Raw genomic sequence first — 20,436 nt, 5'->3', positions numbered from 1 at the left:
CACAGCATTCAGGGAAATTAAACTGCGGGAGCAGAGAGAGACGGGTCCCGGCTATAACATCGGCCGCAAACCTGGCAGCGACTGCAAACGGCGCCTGAACCCCTGAGATCGCCATGATTATAAAACGCACAAAATTAAGCATAGAAAAAGCATGGGAAAAAATGCGCAAACACAATTATAAATGTGCGTTTTTCCAGCCAAAACGTGTTATTGCAAATTTTTCTACCCATAAAAACACAATGTGGGCACATAGCCTTAATATGTGTGTGTGTATATATATATATACACTGTGTATATATACAAGTGTGTGTATGTATATTATGTATATATATATATATATATATATATATATATATATATATATATATATATTCTCATGGTATGGCTGTAACCGCACTTGCACGCCGTGGACTCATTTTTTTACCTCAAAATTAAAGTTATAAAACCAAAGCATCTCCCAAAAGGGGCAGAATGGGCACTTTTGTTATCTTTTTACCATTGTTTTCCGTACATTTGTGTGGTAAAGTGAATGGCGCCCTTCAAAACTACAATTTATCCCTCAAAATAGGGAAAAAAAACAAAGTTTTGGTCTTGGTAGAAAACCCAAAGTGACCAAATGAAAAATTGACCAGGCATGAGAGGAATACACGATTCTCTGCCCTTATGGGCTACTCTGCAGCACCTATATGTGACTGTGGTCTATCTCCACATAAATGGCCAACAAATTATCGCTTTTTTTCACAAAAATTGACAAGATGGGGATTTTTCTCCCTTATAGGTGAATTTCTGGGCTCTGGTGACACACACTGTGCTAGAATGGCACCACACATATGAATTATGTCTATATTATAGCCACCATTTTGTGTAAAAATCTGTGAAGGCACAATCAGTAAACTGTGTAGGCGCCTGCTAAGGACATAACACAGCAGTAGAATAGCCGTTGTACTCCCGCCACAACCGCTTATATACTGAGCACAGCGTGCAGCTCCGCCCACAGCTAGACGTCACGGATGAAAGAGGCGGAACAAAGGCCGTGCGGCCACGCCCCCGGTCATGTGATTCGCGCGTGTTCTGCAGAGATGGAGCCGCAGCGAGGTAGGTGCGCGCGGTGTCTGTCGGGAGTTGGGTGGCAGCGGGCGCCTGCCAGGGAGTGCAGCTGCCACTGACAGCTTGTAGGGTAGTAGCAGGGATTACTGAGCCCTACTGCAGTGCACGTAGTGTTATCTCTGCTCAGGAGCACAGAGCACTCTGCTGTAGAACAGGAGCTCCTGTAACACTCCCACTAACCTCTTCCACAGCAGCACAGAGGATTTTAGTGTATAGTCTGCAGGTCCTTATATACACCACAAATCAAAGACCCCCATGGAAATTCGCACTTTTTGCTGTATAAAAACCAATTGGTAAAACATGTCAAATGTGCACCAAAACTGCTAAGAAATGCAGCAAAAACAGTAATCAGAGCATATTACTACTGCAGATTTTGGTGCGGACACCTGCAGGAAAAAAAATTGCTTCCAGAAACTTCTTTAGTGTTTTTGGAGGAGGTAAGCAGTTTGGAAGAGTTTCCCCCTCCACCAGCAAAGTGGGGTCTGTGTGTTTTTTTTTTTTTTGTTTTTTTTTTTTTTGCAGCCTTCTGATTGGACAGGAACTATTTTGGAATATTATACGTCAGGAGCTGCTTCACAAAATCTGCAAGCACTTGCTTTCATTTCCACCAGGTGTTTCCATCAAAACCTGAAGCCAAAAAAACCCACCTCCATAAAACTGAACAGATAACTAGCCTTAGGCGATGTTCACATTGCAGCAAAACCTGATCTCTTGGCAGGAAAAAAAAAAACTGCCAAAAAGCAGGTTTTTCTGCTTTTTGTTCTGTAAGGCTATGTGTCCACGGTAGAATCTACCTGCGGATTTTTCTGCATGAAAATCCGCGACTTTCGCGGCAAATCCGCACCTTATTTCTTTTTCGCTCCTAATTGGGAGACCCAGACAGTGGGTGTATAGCTACTGCCTCTGGAGGCCGCACAAAGAACTACACTTAAAAGTGTAAGGCCCCTCCCCTTCTGGCTATACACCCTCCCGTAGGAGTACAGATTCCTCAGTTTTAGCTTTGTGCGCAAGGAGGTCAGACACGCACGCATAGCTCCATTGTTTTTAGTCAGCAGCAGCTGCTGACTATGTCGGATGGAAGAAAAGAGGGTCTATACAGACTCCCAGCATGCTCCCTTCTCACCCCACTTATGTCGGAGGTGTTTGTAAGGTTGAGGTACCCATTGCGGGTACGGCGGCAGGAGCCCACATGCTGATTCCTTCCCCATCCCTTTTTACAGGGCTCTGGGTGAAGTGGGATTTACCGGTCTCCAGGCACAGAGACCGTGCTCCATCTACAGCCCCTGGAGAAGATGCTGGATGGAGCGGAGTACATCAGGGACATGGCCCTGCTTCCTCAAGGTACTCTGTGTCCCCGTGTATCTGGCGCTCACACCGCAGCATGCTGGGTGTTGTAGTGCGCCGGGGGACATCAGCGCTGCGGCGCCTGTGCCATGGCCTCATTCAGCTTTGCTGAAGCAGGCACATTTATGGGAATAGTCTGCGCCGGCCGCTGGGACTGCGGCGCGGCTGGCACTTGTAGTGCGCCGGGGACTTCAGCGCGGCCTGCGCTTTTACGGCGGCCGCGCTGATAACTACAGTCCCCGGCTTTTGCGGCCTACTTCCTTTCGTTCCCGCCCCCAGACCTGCCAGTCAGGAGAGGGGCGGGACGCTGCCCACGCTAGAACTCGGTCGCGCCGGCCGCTTGAACAGCGGCGCGGCTGGCACTTGCGGTGCGCCGGGGACTTCAGCGCGGCCCGCGCTTTTACGGCGGCCGCGCTGATAACTCGAGTCCCCGGCTTTTGCGGCCTGCGTTCGTTCGTTCCCGCCCACAGACCTGCCAGTCAGGAGAGGGGCGGGACGCTGGCCAGTGCATCAGCGCTGAGGGCTGGAGTCGTTTTTACATACTCCAGCCCTCACAGTCAGCACAGAGGGGACACTGTTCCCGCACTTTTGTTTGGGAACTCCCACGGACCGCCCCTCTCCACAGAAGCCTGCAGCCATTCTTGCTGACACGCTGAGCTGCAGAGGGGAGCCGGGGAGACCCAGACAAGGCATTCTGCAGCCTCTTACCCGCTGTTCAGCGGGCGGTAAGCAGCCCAGTGGGCTCACCCCCTCTTGTGCTCGTAGTATCCTTAGTATTTTGTGGCTACAAATACTTGGTATTGCATAGCGCTGGTCGCCCTTTGGCTATAGACTCTCTCACATGCAGAGAGCCAGCAGCATGTCGCCCGTAAAACGCAAGGGTGCCAAGGCACAGACATTGTATGCTTCCTGCACCGCATGTGGGACTTTTCTACCGGCAGGCTCCACGGACCCCCATTGTGTGCAGTGCTCGGCCCCTGCGGCGCTTGCACGGTCGGGACCTCTGCTGGACGTGTCCCAGGGTGTACCACCTGTGAATGCTGTCCAGGTGACAGGGACTGAGTTTGCAGCTTTTGCTGACAGAATGTCTCTCACTATGTCACAAATTCTTGACACATTGCGAGCTAGGCCTGTACTTCAGACCACGGACACTGTGCATGTATTGCCCCCTGGTCCCCCTCAGCTCCTAGCTCCGGGACGGGCTTCTACACCTCAGGGTGAAGACTCTGACTCGGACGATGGCCCCGGGCAGCCTAAGCGGGCTCGTTATGACGGGCCTTCACATTCATCTCAATGGTCTGGATCCCAGCGGGATGAATCTATGGGTGATGAGGCGGACTTAACTGATCAGGATTCTGATCCTGGGACCGCTCTCAATCTAGATACACCAGATGGTGACGCCATAGTTAATGATCTTATATTTAACATCAATAAGATGTTGAATATTTCCCCACCAGCTCCTCCTGTAGAGGAGTCAGCTTCGCAGCACGAGAGAATCCATTTCAGATACCCTAAGCGTACATTAAGCACTTTTCTGGACCACGCTGACTTCAGAGACGCAATCCAGAAACCCCACGCTTATCCTGAAAGGCGTTTTCCTAAACGACTTAAAGATACACGCTACCCTTTTCCCTCTGAAGTGGTCAAGGGTTGGACCCAGTGTCCAAAAGTGGATCCTCCAATTTCCAGGCTTGCAGCCAGATCCTTGGTTGCTGTTGAAGATGGAGCGGCACTGAAAGATGCCACTGACAGGCAGATGGAGCTCTGGCTGAAATCCATCTATGAAGCGATTGGAGCGTCATTAGCGCCTTCTTTTGCGGCCGTATGGGCACTCCAAGCTATCACGGCCGGGCTTGCGCGAGTCGACTCAGTCACACGTGCATTTGCCCCGCAGGTAGCTCCATTGACCTCGCAAATGGCGGCATTCGCGTCGTACGCGATTAATGCTGTTCTTGACGCTACAAGCCGCACGGCAGTGGCGTCAGCCAACTCAGTTGTTTTGCGTAGGGCTCTGTGGTTGAGACATTGGAAAGCAGATTCTCATTCCAAGAAGTGTTTAACCAATTTGCCTTTTTCTCGTGACCGATTGTTTGGAGAGCGTTTGGATGAAATCATCAAACACTCCAAGGGTAAGGACTCTTCCTTACCGCAACACAGACAAAACAAGCCCCAACAGAGGAGGGGTCAGTCTGGTTATCGGTCCTTTCGAGGACAGGGCAGGTCCCAATTCGCCTCGTCAAAAAAGACTCAAAAGGACCAGAGACGTTCAAATTCTTGGAGGTCTCAGTCACGCCCAAAAAGACCAGCCGGAGGAACCGTTGCCAAAACGACGTCCTCCTGACTTGCGGTCTCCGATACCCACACCCGCGGTCGGTGGGAGGCTGTCCCACTTTGGCGACATTTGGCTAGCAAATGTCAAAGACCGTTGGGTGAGAGATATTCTATCTCACGGGTACAGGATAGAGTTCGGTTCTCGTCCGCCAACTCGTTTCTTCAGAACTTCTCCACCACCAGACCGAGCCGATGCTCTGTTGCAGGCGGTGGCCGCTCTAAAGGCGGAAGGAGTGGTGACCTCCGTCCCTCTTCAGGAACAGGGTCACGGTTTTTACTCCAATCTGTTTGTGGTCCCAAAAAAGGACGGATCGTATCGTCCCGTCCTGGATCTGAAGTTGCTCAACAGACACGTAAAAGTCAGGAGGTTCCGGATGGAATCCCTACGCTCCGTCATAGCCTCAATGTCTCAGGGAGATTTTCTAGCATCAATAGACATCAAAGATGCGTATCTCCACGTGCCGATTGCACCAGAGCATCAGCGTTTCCTACGCTTCGTCATACACGACGAGCACCTACAGTTCGTAGCGTTACCCTTCGGTCTGGCAACAGCCCCCCGGGTCTTCACCAAAGTCATGGCAGCAGTAGTAGCTGTTCTGCACTCGCAGGGTCACTCGGTCATCCCGTACCTAGACGACCTGCTTATAAAGGCATCCTCTCAAGAAGCATGCCAACACAGTCTGAAGGTGGCGCTAGACACTCTCCAGACTTTCGGGTGGATTATCAACTTTCCAAAGTCTCATCTAACCCCGACCCAATCTCTGACTTATCTTGGCATGGAGTTTCATACTCTATCAGCGATAGTGAGGCTTCCACTGGACAAGCAGTGCTCGCTACGGACTGGAGTGCAATCTCTCCTTCAGAGCCAGTCGCATTCACTGAGGCGCCTCATGCATTTCCTAGGAAAGATGGTAGCAGCAATGGAGGCAGTCCCGTTCGCGCAGTTTCATCTGCGCCCTCTCCAATGGGACATTCTGCGCCAATGGGATGGGAAATCGACGTCCCTCGACAGGACTGTCTCCCTCTCTCAGACTGCCAAGGACTCTCTACGTTGGTGGCTTCTCCCCAACTCATTGTCACAGGGAAAGTCGTTCCTTCCCCCGTCCTGGGCAGTGGTCACGACAGATGCGAGCCTATCAGGGTGGGGAGCGGTGTTTCTCCACCACAGGGCTCAGGGGACGTGGACTCAGGAAGAGTCCACCTTGCAGATCAATGTTCTGGAAATCAGAGCAATCTATCTTGCCCTGCGTGCCTTCCAACAATGGCTGGAAGGCAAGCAGATTCGGATTCAGTCGGACAATTCCACGGCGGTGGCGTACATCAACCACCAAGGGGGAACACGCAGTCGCCAAGCTTTTCAAGAAGTCCAGCGGATTTTGACGTGGGTGGAAAGCAGAGCGTCCACCATATCTGCAGTTCACATCCCAGGCGTGGAAAACTGGGAAGCAGACTTTCTCAGTCGCCAGGGCATGGACGCAGGAGAATGGTCCCTTCACCCGGACGTGTTTCAACAGATCTGTTGCCGCTGGGGGTCGCCGGACGTCGATCTGATGGCGTCACGGCACAACAACAAGGTCCCAGTTTTCATGGCACGGTCTCACGATCACCGAGCGCTGGCGGCAGACGCGTTGGTTCAGGATTGGTCGCAATTCCGACTCCCCTATGTGTTCCCACCTCTAGCATTGTTACCCAGAGTTCTCCGGAAAATCAAGTCCGACTGCCAGCGAGCCATACTCGTCGCTCCAAATTGGCCAAGAAGGTCGTGGTACCCGGATCTGTGGCATCTCACGGTAGGCCAACCGTGGGCACTACCAGACCGTCCAGATCTGCTGTCTCAAGGGCCGTTTTTCCATCTGAATTCTGCGGCCCTGAACCTGACTGTGTGGCCATTGAGTCCTGGATCCTAGCGGCCTCAGGTTTATCTCAGGGAGTTGTTGCCACAATGAGACAGGCTAGAAAACCATCCTCAGCTAAGATCTATCACAGGACGTGGAAGATATTCTTAGCGTGGTGCTTGGCTCAAGGGTTTTCTCCCTGGCCATTTGCATTGCCAATTTTTCTTTCCTTCCTGCAGTCTGGGTTGGAAAAAGGTTTGTCCCTTAGCTCGCTTAAGGGTCAAGTCTCCGCGTTATCCGTATTCTTTCAGAAGCGCTTGGCACAGCTTTCTAAAGTACGCACGTTTCTCCAAGGAGTTTGTCATATCGTTCCTCCTTACAGACGGCCATTGGAACCCTGGGATCTGAACAAGGTTCTCCTTGCTCTTCAAAAGCCGCCTTTCGAGCCTTTGAAAGAGGTTCCCCTTTCTCGGCTTTCACAAAAGGTAGTTTTTCTTGTAGCGGTCACGTCTCTTCGAAGAGTGTCCGAGCTGGCGGCGTTATCTTGCAAATCTCCCTTCCTGGTATTTCACCAAGACAAGGTAGTACTGCGTCCAATTCCAGAGTTTTCTCCCAAGGTGGTTTCTTCCTTTCATCTCAATCAGGATATCACTTTGCCATCTTTGTGTCCGCATCCAGTTCACCAATTTGAAAAGGGTTTACATCTGTTGGACCTGGTGAGAGCACTCAGGATTTACATTTCTCGCACGGCGCCTCTACGCCGTTCGGATGCGCTCTTTGTCCTAGTCGCTGGTCAGCATAAGGGATCGCAAGCTTCCAAATCCACCCTGGCGCGGTGGATCAAGGAACCAATTCTTCACACATACCGTTCTGCTGGGCTTCAGATTCCATCTGGACTGAAGGCCCATTCTACCAGAGCCGTTGGTGCGTCCTGGGCGTTGAGGCATCAGGCTACGGCTCAGCAAGTGTGCCAGGCGGCTACCTGGTCGAGTCTGCACACGTTTACCAAACACTATCAAGTGCATACCTACGCTTCGGCAGACGCCAGCCTAGGTAGACAGGTCCTTCAGGCGGCGGTGGCCCACCTGTAGGAAGAGGCTGTATGACAGCCCGTTCATGTGGTATCTTTTTACCCACCCAGGGACTGCTTTTGGACGTCCCACTGTCTGGGTCTCCCAATTAGGAGCGAAAAAGAAGAAGGGAATTTTGTTTACTTACCGTAAATTCCTTTTCTTCTAGCTCCAATTGGGAGACCCAGCACCCGCCCTATCTGTTTTTAGGGTTTCGTTTTTTTCGGGTGCACATGTTGTTCACGTTGTTTCTTAAGTTCTCCGATCTAGTTATCGGATTGAATTTGTTTTTGAAACTGTTATTAGCTTTCCTCCTTCTTGCTTTGGTACTAAAACTGAGGAATCTGTACTCCTACGGGAGGGTGTATAGCCAGAAGGGGAGGGGCCTTACACTTTTAAGTGTAGTTCTTTGTGCGGCCTCCAGAGGCAGTAGCTATACACCCACTGTCTGGGTCTCCCAATTGGAGCTAGAAGAAAAGGAATTTACGGTAAGTAAACAAAATTCCCTTCTTTTGCCGCGGATTTGCCGCAGATTTACCGCGGCTTACCGGGAATTTGCTGCGGATTTTGATGCAGATTTTTTTTCCCCCATTCTATACCCAAAATCCGCACCAATAATTGACATGCTGCAGATTTTTCCGGATCAAAATCCGCGGCAAATCCGCCGCGGAAAAATCCGCAGCATGGACACAGCATTTCCAAAATACCATTGAAATGGCTTGGAAGTGCCGCTGCTGCAGATTTTCGGAAAATCCGCGGCAAAATCCGCGCAAAATCCGCAGCGTGGACACATAGCGTGCATGAAAAAAACATACTGAAAAATGTAACTTGTTAACGTAGTCTTAGGCTGTGTTCACATGTAGCTTTTTTTTTTTTTTTTTGTACTATATTTTTTTTTTTTTTGCTGCAAGCAAAACACGCTCGTTGCTGGCAAAAAAAAAATTGCGAAAATGCATCGTGTGAATTTTTTTTTTTTTTTTTAGTTTCAGAAAGAGATGGTTCGGTATTCCATAGAACCCGTTGCATATGGGCTGGAGATTAATCCACAGTCCGGGCTGTCTGCCCAATAATAAATTGAAAAACCAGATACCTCCATCTACTTAAGTTTTTAGTTAGTTTTTTTTTTTTTTCTATTTGGAGGTACTGTTAAAAAACAAAAATGCCTGAAAATGTAGACTTAATTTTTGTCCTTTTTTTTTGTATAATACATCTTGGATTTTTTTTTTTTCACTGCTTAAAAAGAAAATATTTCTGTTTATACACAAATGTTGCCTTTAGGCCTTGTGCGCACGGTGCATTTATGGCCCAAATCTGCATGTCTACGCTTATCCCAGCAAAGTCAATGAAAATTCTAAAGTGCTGTGTGCATGTTGCTTATTTTTTCGTTGCAGTTTTGGGTGCAGAAAATTATCTGAAGCATGTCAATTCTTTGTGCCTTTTTTTTTTTCTGCGTTTTTAAGGACATATGCGCACGTTGCTTTTTTTTCATGCGTTTCAGCAGCATTTTGAGCTGCAGCGTTTTAATGCAAAAGTGCATGTGTTTTGATTTCCAGGCAAAGTCTATGGGAAATAGGGCTTTCTTGTGCGCACGATGCATTTACAAACGCTGCATTTTAGTTGCGGAAAATTTGTCAAAATCCCTGCGTTTGAAGAAGCAACATGTCAATTGTTTTTGCCATTTTGGCAGCGTTTTAATAACATTGAAGTCAATGAGAAATGTCTAAACGCATATTTTTCTAGAAAGAATGCATTTCACTTGCTTTTTTACTAGCGATCTGCATGTGTTTCTGACATAAATGCAGGTCTTTCGGTCTCTCTCTGTCGGTCGGTCTCTCTCTCTCTGTCTCTCTCTCTGTCCATGTCGGTCTCTCCCTCCCACCCCCTCTCTCATACTCACCGATCCGCGATCACCGGCGCTGCACGGCATTCACACTGTGACGGCTTCTCCTCTTTTGAAAATGCCAGCTACTCATTATTCAATTTACTATTCCCTGCTTCCTCTGCCCACTGGTGCCTATGATTGGGTGCAGTCAGACACTCCCCCACGCTGAGTGACAACTGTCTCACTGCAACCAATCACAGTCGCCGGTGGGCGTATCTATATCAAGCAGTTAAAAAAAAATATACAAATAATTAAAAAAAAAAAAAAAAAACCGACGTGTGGTCCCCCCAATTTGGATACTGGCCAGGGTAAAGCCACACAGCTGAAGGTTGGTATTCTTAGGATGGGGAGATCCACGTTATGGGGAGCCCCCCAGCCTAACAATATCAGCCAGCAGCCGCCCGGAATTGACGCATCCATTAGATGCGACAGTCCCGGGACTCTACCCGGCTCATCCTGAATTGCCCTGGTGCGGTGGCAAACGGGGTAATAAGGTGTTAATGGCAGCAGCCCATAGCTGCCACTGAGTCTTAGATTAATCATGGGAGGCGTCTCCCTGAGATACCTTCCATGATTAACCTGTAAGTTAAAGAGAATAAACACACACATCCAAAAAATCCTTTATTTGTAATGAAAGACAAAAACACCTCCAGGTCCGACGTAATCCACGCAAGGCCCCACGACGCTTTCAGCTCTGCTACATCGGAAGCTGACAGGAGCGGCAGTAGAACACCGCCGCTCCTGTGAGCTCCATGCAGCAACTGAAGTGAGTCACGCAATCAGCTATGCTGTCACTGAGGTTACCCGCGGCCACCGCTCTCAGGTGGAGGACTGTAGCTGTGGCCGCGAGTAACCTGAGTGAAAGCACAGCTGATCGCGCGGCTCACTGCAGTCACTCAGGGGATTTGCAATCACAGGTGAGTCCTTCACATGTGACCGCAAATCAAGCCACAGCACACGCACAGAGCCGCACAATCACAATGAAGTCGGGTGAAGTTCATTCTGATCGCCAGCCATGCTCTTTTTGACAGTGCGGTCCCACTCGGCTCTGCTGCAAGTCTATGGGGATGCTGCAGAGCCGAGTGATACCGTACTATGAAAAATGTGCGTTCTGGATGCTTTTTCCACTCTGTCTATGGCAGAGAAAGCATCCAGAACACATGAATGCTCCAGGAATGTGCGCAGGTTGCGTTCTGCCGAATGCGTCTCAGAACGCAGCTTTTTTGGCTGCGTTCTGAGACGCACAGGCAGTGACTTACACGCTGCGGAATTGAACGCAATGTGCGCACACAGCCTTAGCCCTTTCACAAAAAATATGCTTGGCACAAAAATGCACCAAAAAAAGCATGCGTTTTTGATGCATTTTTTATTTTAATTTTTGTACAGAAAATTTCTGTATCAAAAACCCAGCGTGCGCACATACCCTAATCAATCTTCAAGTTAGTTCGATGTTTCTAGTTAATTTTAATAGGAACACTGGAAAAACAATCCCTCAAAACAATGACAAAATCAGTTGTTTTGTTTTTTTAATATTTTTGCAGTTTTACTGCACTTTATTTTTTTTCTGTTTCAAGCCCATTATACAGCAGAATGAATGGCGTCATTCAACCCTAAAATTAGTTTTTGCAAAAAAGAAAACAAAACATGCCCTCATATGGCAATGCAGATAGGTAATTAATAAAAAAAATTGTGACCCTTGGAAAAAGTGGAGGGAAAAGAAACGAAAGCATAAAAAAACAAAAAATTAGCTATGACTAGAGAGGGCTAACAAATTGATATTTCCCTTAACAAATATGTCACAATTAGGCTGCGTGCCCACGATCAGGGTTCACAGCGTTTTGGATGCAGTGTGCATTGTACAGTACAAGCACAGTGGATGGCATTTATAGAAATCTACTGCCTACTGTGCTTGTTTATCACGCAGCGTAAACTGACCTGCGGTGTGGCCTCCCAAGCCACAGCATGTCAATTCTTTGCTGCGGAGACGCGAGTGTTCTCCGCAGGGAGAACAGAAGAGACCACAACTGCCCGAGCCCGCATCATGGAAACGGGCAGCTGCAGTCTCCTGTGGAGGAGACTCGCAGCCCCGTAGGTCAGGACCCACCGTGTCTAGTACGCCGCGGGTCCTGATCGTGTGCACGTACCCTTAATGGTGTAGTGTTAAATTCTGGAGCTCCAGTTCTGTTTTGGGGTTATATATACTTCAGATGTTTCCCATTTTTCAGGCTTTATCCATCGTATGAACACAGACTATTGCATTTTGTACACGACTTTTTGGTCTTTATATTACGTGATGTCTCTTTTTATCCTCCACAGCTCTGCAGCAGTCGGTGACTCTCAATAATGGGGTGTCCATGCCCCTCCTTGGCCTGGGCACATTTCGTTTGAGGGGGCTAGAAAACCTTCTCCTGGCTGTTGACGCGGCGTTGGAGTGTGGGTACCGCTCATTCGACACCGCCGCGGTCTATCGTAACGAGGCGGATCTCGGTCACGCTCTGCGCCAGCTGTTGCCAAAATATGGCTTGGCTCGCTCTGATATCTTCATTACGAGCAAGTTATCTCCAGCAGATTTAGGCCAAGGAGCCCGCGACGCTTGTTTGAAGAGCTTGGCCGAATTAGGAGTTGAATACTTGGATCTCTACCTCGTTCACTGGCCAGGGAAGCAGGGCTTGCGAAGTGACGATGCCCGTAACCAAGCTGCCAGAGAAGAAAGCTGGAAAGCCTTGGAGGGCCTCTATCAGACTGGCACCATTAAGGCACTCGGCGTGTCCAATTATACAGAGGCTCACCTGGCACAGCTGATAGGATCGTGCAGTGTGCCCCCTGCGGTGTTACAGGTGGAGTGCCACCCGCGCCTCCCACAAACCGCTCTTCTCAATTGGTGCAATAAAAATGGCGTTCACCTGCAAGCTTACTCTTCCCTGGGCTGCGGGGATCTCCTGGGAGATGTAGAAGTGTGTAAAGTGGCAAACATGCACGGGCGCACTCCCTCGCAAGTGTTACTCAGATGGGCACTACAGCAAGGTGTTGGGGTTATTCCTAAAGCTTCTGCACCAACCAGAATCAAAGAGAATATTAAAGTCTGGGATTTTCAGCTGCGTAAGGAGGAAGCTGAACTGCTGGAAGGCGGTGGAAGTGAGAAAAGATACTGCTGGGATCCTACCGGAGTGGCATAGCCTCGTCCGGACTGTATTATCTTCCTCTTTTATATTTTCTTGGCTATGCTTTTTGGCTAAACTCAAAAATCCACACAATCTACCGGAGGTCTGGGACAGTACATTCATCCCCAGCAGATTTGCTGTAGAAAATTCTGAGACTGGAAAATTGATCTTAGGCCTTGGGCACACACTGAGTATTTGGTGAGTTTGTACCTCAGTATGTAAGGCCATGTGCACACGCTGGGTATTTAGTGAGTTTTTACCTCAGTATTTGTAGGGCCACGTGCACACGTTGAGTATTTGGTGAGCTTTTTACTTCAGTACTTGTAGCCAAAACCAGAAGTGAGTGAAAAATACAGAAGTAGAGCCCATTTTTCTAATATTGTTTTTCCTCTGATTGTTCCCCTCCTGGTTTTGGCTAAAAATACTGAGGTAAAAAACTCACCAATTCTGAAAATGTGCACATAGCCTTACAGATACTGAGGTAAACAAAAAACCTCCCCAAATACTCAATGTGTGCACAGGGCCTTACAGATACTGAGGTAAAACCTCACTAAATATGCCACGTATGTACGTGGTCTTATATATACTGATGTAAAAAACTGAACTTGGGCACATGGCTTTAGACACTGATGTAAAAAAATCACCAAATACGCAACGTGTGCACGTGGCCTTACAGATACTGAGGTAAAAAAAACTCCCCAAATAATCACCATGTGTACGTGGCCTTATACATCCAAACGGAGTTGTTAGAAGGATTTGTAAGAGATTATACAGCTAAATGGAATACTTGCACACATTTCTACAACTAACATGCTTTTAAAAAAAATAATGATAAGAAATAATAATAATAAAAATAATAATAAAAAATCCCTTTTTTCACTTGATAAAAAAGTAACTAAAAACTGTACTGGTCCGGAATTGTAGCTAAAACATTGAGGGTTTTTTGGCAATTGTAATAAACCGTGCCAAAAATACCACATTGTGGCCACGTAGGAAGAAGGACAGATTAACGTTAAGCTTTATTTCAGTAATGAAGATTTCAATCTTTTTTTGTTATTGAGGGTTAAAGAGTAACAATCGCTTTATTTACTGTATTTGCATTATTATTATTCAATACCTAGTTAGGTCCTAACATGGACAGTAGATAGTGGGAATACAGATCCTGAGACCCCAACAGGTTGCTCAAAAAGCCACACTGCTTAGCAGGCATACGCACTGAGCTTCTGCATGAGCATGCGCTCGAAGCGGTGTAACGGCTCAGTAGAAATTCTATGAGTTCGTTCTACTTTTTGTGCGCATGCTCAAACAGGAGCTCAGTGCGTATGCTTGCTGAGCAGCGTGTTGCAGAGCTGCTTTTTGATTTCGTCTGTTGGGGTCTCAGGATTGGTACCCCCCTCATGATGGGCAGGGACTAAATATTAAGTACAATAGGTATTCCTTTGAACAAGATTGCATTGAAGGAGAACCAACCAGCAGAAGTTTGCTATATAAAGTAAAGGCAGTGCTATAGTGTGACTAGGATGCTGAATCCAGGCATAACTGTTGTAGGAGGATGGGATTTTTGATTGCTGAAATATCTCTTATCAAAGTTGCAGAAATGCCCTGAACTTTGATTGTTGTGTCCACGGTTTTTTATTCCTCCTCCTCCTGGCTTGCCTCCTTACGATTAACTGCCATTGCCACTGTTTGCGGCACATGTGCATTGCTCCAGTAATGATGTCTCCATTAAAATGGCGCCAGAGTCCGCGCATGTGCGAACTAAGATCTCCGGCATCACTTCTGTTGAAGATCATGCAGAGAAGACTGAGTGGCATCGGTGAGTGCGCAGATGTAAACAAAAAAAACCTGAACATGCACCTATGCTGCTCAATCTTCTCTAGTCTCTTCAATGAAATGGCGCCAGGGATCGTGGTGTATGCATGCGCGGACTTTTTTCTTAAGTTTCCTTTAGCAGTAATGCACGTCTATATTCTTGCTTTCATGGTTTGCATACTTTATCATTTCAGGGTGCAGCTGTTTTTTTTTTTTTTTTTCTTTTCTTTTTCATTAGATTTTATGTTCAGATTTGCACCTGTTCACATTGCAGTTTTGTGAGTGCCGTCAATCTTTTTGTGTAGATTATGGGATCATGCCTATTGACCGTGCACCCCTCCCCTTTTAAGCTACAGGTGAGTTTATTCTCTTAATAGGTTCCTACTCGCCCACAGAGAGGCTTCAGTTCAGAGTAGGAACTTAGTAATGAGATAGGCCTTGACGTGGCTACTGGGCAGATATACAAATGGCCATTTTTGTATGCTAAATACAGTATCTCCATTTTTTTTTAATTTTCTTTAGCAGCAATGGATGTCATTCTTACAAAAAAAAAGTTTGTTTAAAAGAACTGAGACCTCAGTAGTTGATACCTTTTTTAATGGCTAACTGACATTCATGGTCTGCATACTTAGGATTTCAGAGTGCAGCTGTCTTTCTTTTTTTTTTTTCTTCTTTTCCCTAAAGCAAGCATTCAGTCCCATTTGGTTGGATCACCATGGTCTACGGTTGCAAATTCTTTACCATAATTTTACACCACCCTAAAATCCAGACCATTAGATATGTTAACAATTGTGAAAACCTGCAAAATAATATAATAACCGCGATTGTAAGCGGTAATGGATCTAATTAAGGCTAATTCATAGTTTGTGATCTCTCGTTCTGGTGTCTCGCTTCCTCACACAGTATAATTACTCAGGCTGAGAAAAATTGTAGGAAAAACTTCCGGTGATTAAAAATAGAGGCTAATACTGTGCAGATCTGTGATGTACTGCAGCAACGCCATGTGCCGGTGATCCCGGGCGCTGGAGATAACCTATTCATGTATAACATCAAAGAGAATTCACCACCAAGACTTTTTACTGTTAGATCAAGATTGATTGGGAAAGTAGATAGGTAATTATCTCACGAGCTGCCAGACCTGTTCTTCCTTTTATAGAACAGTACTCCAGTCTTATACGAAAATGCCCGTTAAGGGATCTGTATAATACCTTAATGCCTTTAGGAGAAAATATTAGTTAACGGAAATTAGGCAAACGGGCAAATTATTCTGGTTTTGTGCATTTTTGGCAGCAGTGTTATAATAAATCCTTCAGTGTATTCATGTTTTACAGAATATTCTCACAGTGGTCAAATAATTAGTGGCGTAGAGAATATACCTTTTTAGGCCTAGTTCACACAATGTGTTTGCAAACTTTTTTTTTTTTTTTTCTTGCGGCAATGTTACATTGTGCAGCAAAAATATGGCAATTTAACTGCGTTTTTAGAAAATTTGAGGAGAAAAAAAAAAAAAAAAGATCCTGCAGATAGGTGATCACTTGTTTTCAGTGGACACCTTTTTTAAAGGTAATCTATTAGCAAGTTTTTGCTATTTAATCTGAAGACAGCATGCTTTAGGGGTTAACACACAGATCTCAGCAATGTGTCTTTTATCTCGCTGTGTGCTGTTGTTTACCTGCAATGTTTGTTTTTGCTTCAGAAAATGATCATTGCTAGTTGAGGTCAAATAGTCCGACACACCATTTGCTGTGATTGACAGCTCACTGTCTATAGACATTGTATATAGAGAGGCTAATGTGGGTGGGGGCAGCTTTCTCAGCTCTGCTGCATTGCCGGACTATGTCAGCTAAAGATCAGTTAGTCTGGCCCACCCCCTGCTGCTGTGATTAGCACCTCACTGTCTATAGACATTGTATATACGGAGCCTGGTGTGGGCGTAGTTAGAATTTTCATCTCTGCTGCATTACTAAATCTATGAGTAGAGAGCTGTGGAAAAGAAGCGCAATAGGGTTTTACCCCAATAACACAGGGGGTAAAGACAGGGAGCAGTAATACTCACCAAATGAAGTTGTGAAAGTCACAACTACTATATAGGCATGGAAAACTGGGATCACGGCAGCAGCAACCCAAACGGCAGATAACAGAGAACAATAGAAGAAAATCGGGTTTTTATCAGCCGCGCCAATGATCACTTCTCAGGTATTCAGATTAATGGATCTTTTATTTTGCACAGGTCTACACGTTTCTGGAGTCTCAGCTCCCTTCCTCAGGACCATCAGGCATAAGAACACATCAAATCTCAATTTTGATTTGATGTGTTCTTATGCCTGATGGTCCTGAGGAAGGGAGATGAGACTCCAGAAACGCGTAGACCTGTGCAAAATAAAAGATCCATTAATCTGACTACCTGAGAAGTGATCATTGGCGCGGCTCAAAAACCCGATTTTCTTCTATTGTTCTGCATTACTAAATCTAAAAGCTCTGATTTGTGTCAGAATGACTGGACCCAGTGATAAATCACTGGAATCGGGGTCACATTTCGGACATCATGCTACTTTCGGATGAGGTAGCAAAAACCTGCTGACCGATTCCCTTTTTTAAGTTTTGTAGTCATCTTTAGGATTCCACTGACAATTCCACTCTTAGACCAAAAAAATAAGGTTGTGGCACATCTGTTCAGGCTATGTTCACATGCAGGGGTTTGTTTTTTTTAGTTTTTTGTTCACCCAACACCTACACACTAAAACGCTGCATTCAAAATGTGTTGGTGCAGAATTAAGGCTATGTGCACATGTTGCGGGATTTTTCATGTGTTTTTTCCTATTGATTTTAATCAATTCTGCAAGGAAAAACGCACCCCAGCAAAGTCTGAGAATCGTGACTTGTTGTACACACGTTGCTTTTTTTCCTTGCAGATTTTGTTGCTGCCTTTCTTTCTGCGTTTCATAATCCACTGCAATGCTTCATCACTACATAGGATTATGTTGCAGCACTTTGCCTCACACACTGTGCATACAGCATGGTGTGTGTGAGGATCTCTGCAGCTCAGTAACCCGGGGTCATCATGGTGACGACCCAGGGGTACCATGCCAGTGGTCACTTCCCTATGATCACATTACAGGGACCCAATTGCCAGGGAGAGGTAAGCGATTCCTCTCCCTGCCTCCTGAGTGCTGTGATCGCATTGCTCACAGCATTCAGGGGAGTTAAACTACCGGGAACGGCATGGGGACTGCTCCGGGCAGCGCCTGAACCCATGCCATGATTAAAAAAAAAAAAAGCAGGAAAAAAAGTACAAGCGCAATAAAAAGTGCGTGTTTTTCCAACTGTTGTTTTCCTGCCAAACATGCTTTTTATGTGCAGAAAAGCACACAAAAAAGAAAGCAATGTGTGCACATAGGATAGCCTAATAGTTTTATGTACCAAAAATTCAGGGAAAAAAACACTGCAGTATCTGTGTCGCCCCAGGGATCTTGTTCCTCTTCAGGGACCCCACAGAGCTTCTTTAATATGGCAAACCGGTATGTCAGATTTTGTTTGTGTCGTGATGCCACTCACGGCTTGCGGTCAGGGATATGGATGACCGCCACTGCAGATTTTATGAGCGTCTGGGGCTGATGGAGTCTGCAGTCGGATGGTGTGGCCTCCCGTGAGTGAGACTGGCCCCAGGGGCTCAGGTCTATAGAACAACAGGTCTCAGAATAACTCAGGCTCAGTCCAAAAGTCATTCAACTGCTTTTTACTCACTTCAGATGTTCTGTGAGCTGACCCTGGTGATGCTGAGATAAACCAGGTTGAACCAGGGCTCCTTCGGACTAGTCTGAGGGTAACAGGTTAGCTCGCATTCCTAGCACTTCTGTGTTCGGATAACCCCTGACTTGAAGTACCATGGGGGTCTATCCAGGGAGTCGCAACTGCCTTTTCTCCAATTTTTTTGGACCGTTTGCCGGCAGCGTGGACCAGGTGAGATGGCTTCAAGCTCTGTCTCCTTATGGGTCCCTGCGTTGCTGCTGAGGCTCGGACTCTGTGTGGTTGGTGAGGTACTTGTAGTTCCCCTCACCGGCAGGTTTAGCAGATAGTTAAAACTGAAGTCTGCTCTAGGGACCTGTTCCCTGTACGTGCCTAGTCACTGGCAACCTCGTACTGACTAACTGTCTGACTGACCACGTGACCGTTCTCCCCCGCCAACTGTCACTACACCGCGCAGGGTCTGACTAGTGGCCGCGCGCGTATCCCGTAGCAACCGCCGCGCTCCACTACCAGACTGGCTTGCTCCACTCCTTCCCTGACAGCCTCTGCACTTTAGCTCCCAGCCCCTCCGCTACACCCATTGATAAGAATTGAAGGCTAGCCTCCACCGGAGACTACCCAAGGGTCCCATCTAATGGTGTGGGGAGAATTGGTTGCTATGAGTCTGTGCGTACACACCTCATTCTGGCCCTTAGGATTACCTGGAAGTATTGTCCCAGCGTAGGTGCAGTACTAAGTGGTGCCTGACCGGGTCAGGGGCGCCACATATCACAGCACAAATGTTCTAATTTTGGAATTTCACATTGATTTCCATGGGTGAAAAAAAAAAAAAAAAATTCTCAAAGAATTGATTGAATTTGAGCACAGAAGGTTTTTTTTCAATCAGGAGAAAAAAAGGTGAGCATGAAAATTCTGAAATATCAAAGCTTTTGCTGCCACTGTAAAAAGCAGCTTCTTTTCTGCAGTTATAAACGCTGTGTGTGAATGCAGCCTAGGAGAATATCCTGTCTTGCCATGGTATGGAAGGAGCACCAGCATAACACATACGGACACTGACCCATAGGATACACGGTAGACCTCATGGCTTGGGTTTTTGGTTTTTTTTGGAGAAAGACTATATTTGCTTGTCTTGTAACATCTATAAAAAGACATTATGGAGGAACAGTAGAGAATAAGAAAAAAACGAAACTTGGCTTTTTTTTATTAAATGTCTGTTTTCACTCCCACCAGTAAATTAGAATACACATATGCGTCCGCACATTGTCAGTGTCTTGGTCGGCTTGTCAGTTTCTGAAAGGCTGAACGAGCAGCAGATGTCTCTGGTGTCTTTGCCCATTTCTTCTTTCTATCCCACAGTTCCAGTTCTCTTCTCCTGGGCCAATACAGGGTATGATATTCAGACGGGTATTGCTTAGCATATGCTTAGCACTCGGATGACGGGGGCCGAGCACCAGCTTCGCTTTCTAGAGACGCCTGTATTAATAAGTCCTTTGGATGCAGAGTTTTCAGTACAGGACAGCGGTGGCCATGTGCTCAACACACCACTCCAGCGTTTCGGGGTTTTTTTCAGCCCTGGAGTGGTGCCTTTTAACCCCTTCAGCCCCGGGGCACTTTCCGTTTTTGCGTTTTTGTTTTTTGCTCCCCTTCTTCCGAGAGCCGTAACTTTTTTTTATTTTTCCGTCAATCTTGCCATATGAGGGCTTGTTTTTTGCGGGACAAGTTGTACTTTTAAATGAAACCATAAGTTTTACCATATGGTGTACTGGAAAACAGCAAACAAATTCCAAATGCGGAAAAATTGCAAAAAAAGTGTGATGGCAATAGTTTTTGGCAGGGCTGTGGAGTCGGTAAGCCAAACCTTCGACTCCGACTCCGACTCCTCAAATTCTCTTGCACCGACTCCGACTCCGGCTCCGACTCCGACTCCGACTCCTACATATATTGCTTATAGTTAGGTGAAAAATTTATTGTAGTACATGAATATGTGTATGTGAACATCAGACATTTAATAATTTTTATGATACAATAATCAAGATATTTGGATAGAACATAAAATATATTTATTGGAATACAACTTTAGAACACAAAAAACTGTAATAAATTGTAAATATGTAATACACTATGTAATATACAGTAGATTACATATA

The 20,436-nt window shown here is 46.5% G+C and overlaps 1 protein-coding gene across 1 annotated transcript; it reads left to right on the top strand.

Moving 5' to 3' along the window:
- Window positions 1-1,060: 1,060 nt before the first annotated feature.
- On the top strand, window positions 1,061-13,761 carry LOC142254681 (putative oxidoreductase YtbE). Its single transcript, XM_075325872.1, has 2 exons — window positions 1,061-1,095; window positions 11,886-13,761. The coding sequence occupies exons 1-2, from the start codon at window positions 1,080-1,082 to the stop codon at window positions 12,743-12,745; spliced, it is 876 nt and encodes a 291-aa protein (XP_075181987.1). The 5' UTR covers window positions 1,061-1,079; the 3' UTR covers window positions 12,746-13,761.
- Window positions 13,762-20,436: the final 6,675 nt, after the last annotated feature.

This window comes from Anomaloglossus baeobatrachus, chromosome 10 (genome assembly GCF_048569485.1).
Source record: "Anomaloglossus baeobatrachus isolate aAnoBae1 chromosome 10, aAnoBae1.hap1, whole genome shotgun sequence".
Lineage (NCBI taxonomy): Eukaryota > Metazoa > Chordata > Amphibia > Anura > Aromobatidae > Anomaloglossus > Anomaloglossus baeobatrachus.
This window is presented reverse-complemented; position numbering and strand designations above follow the sequence as displayed.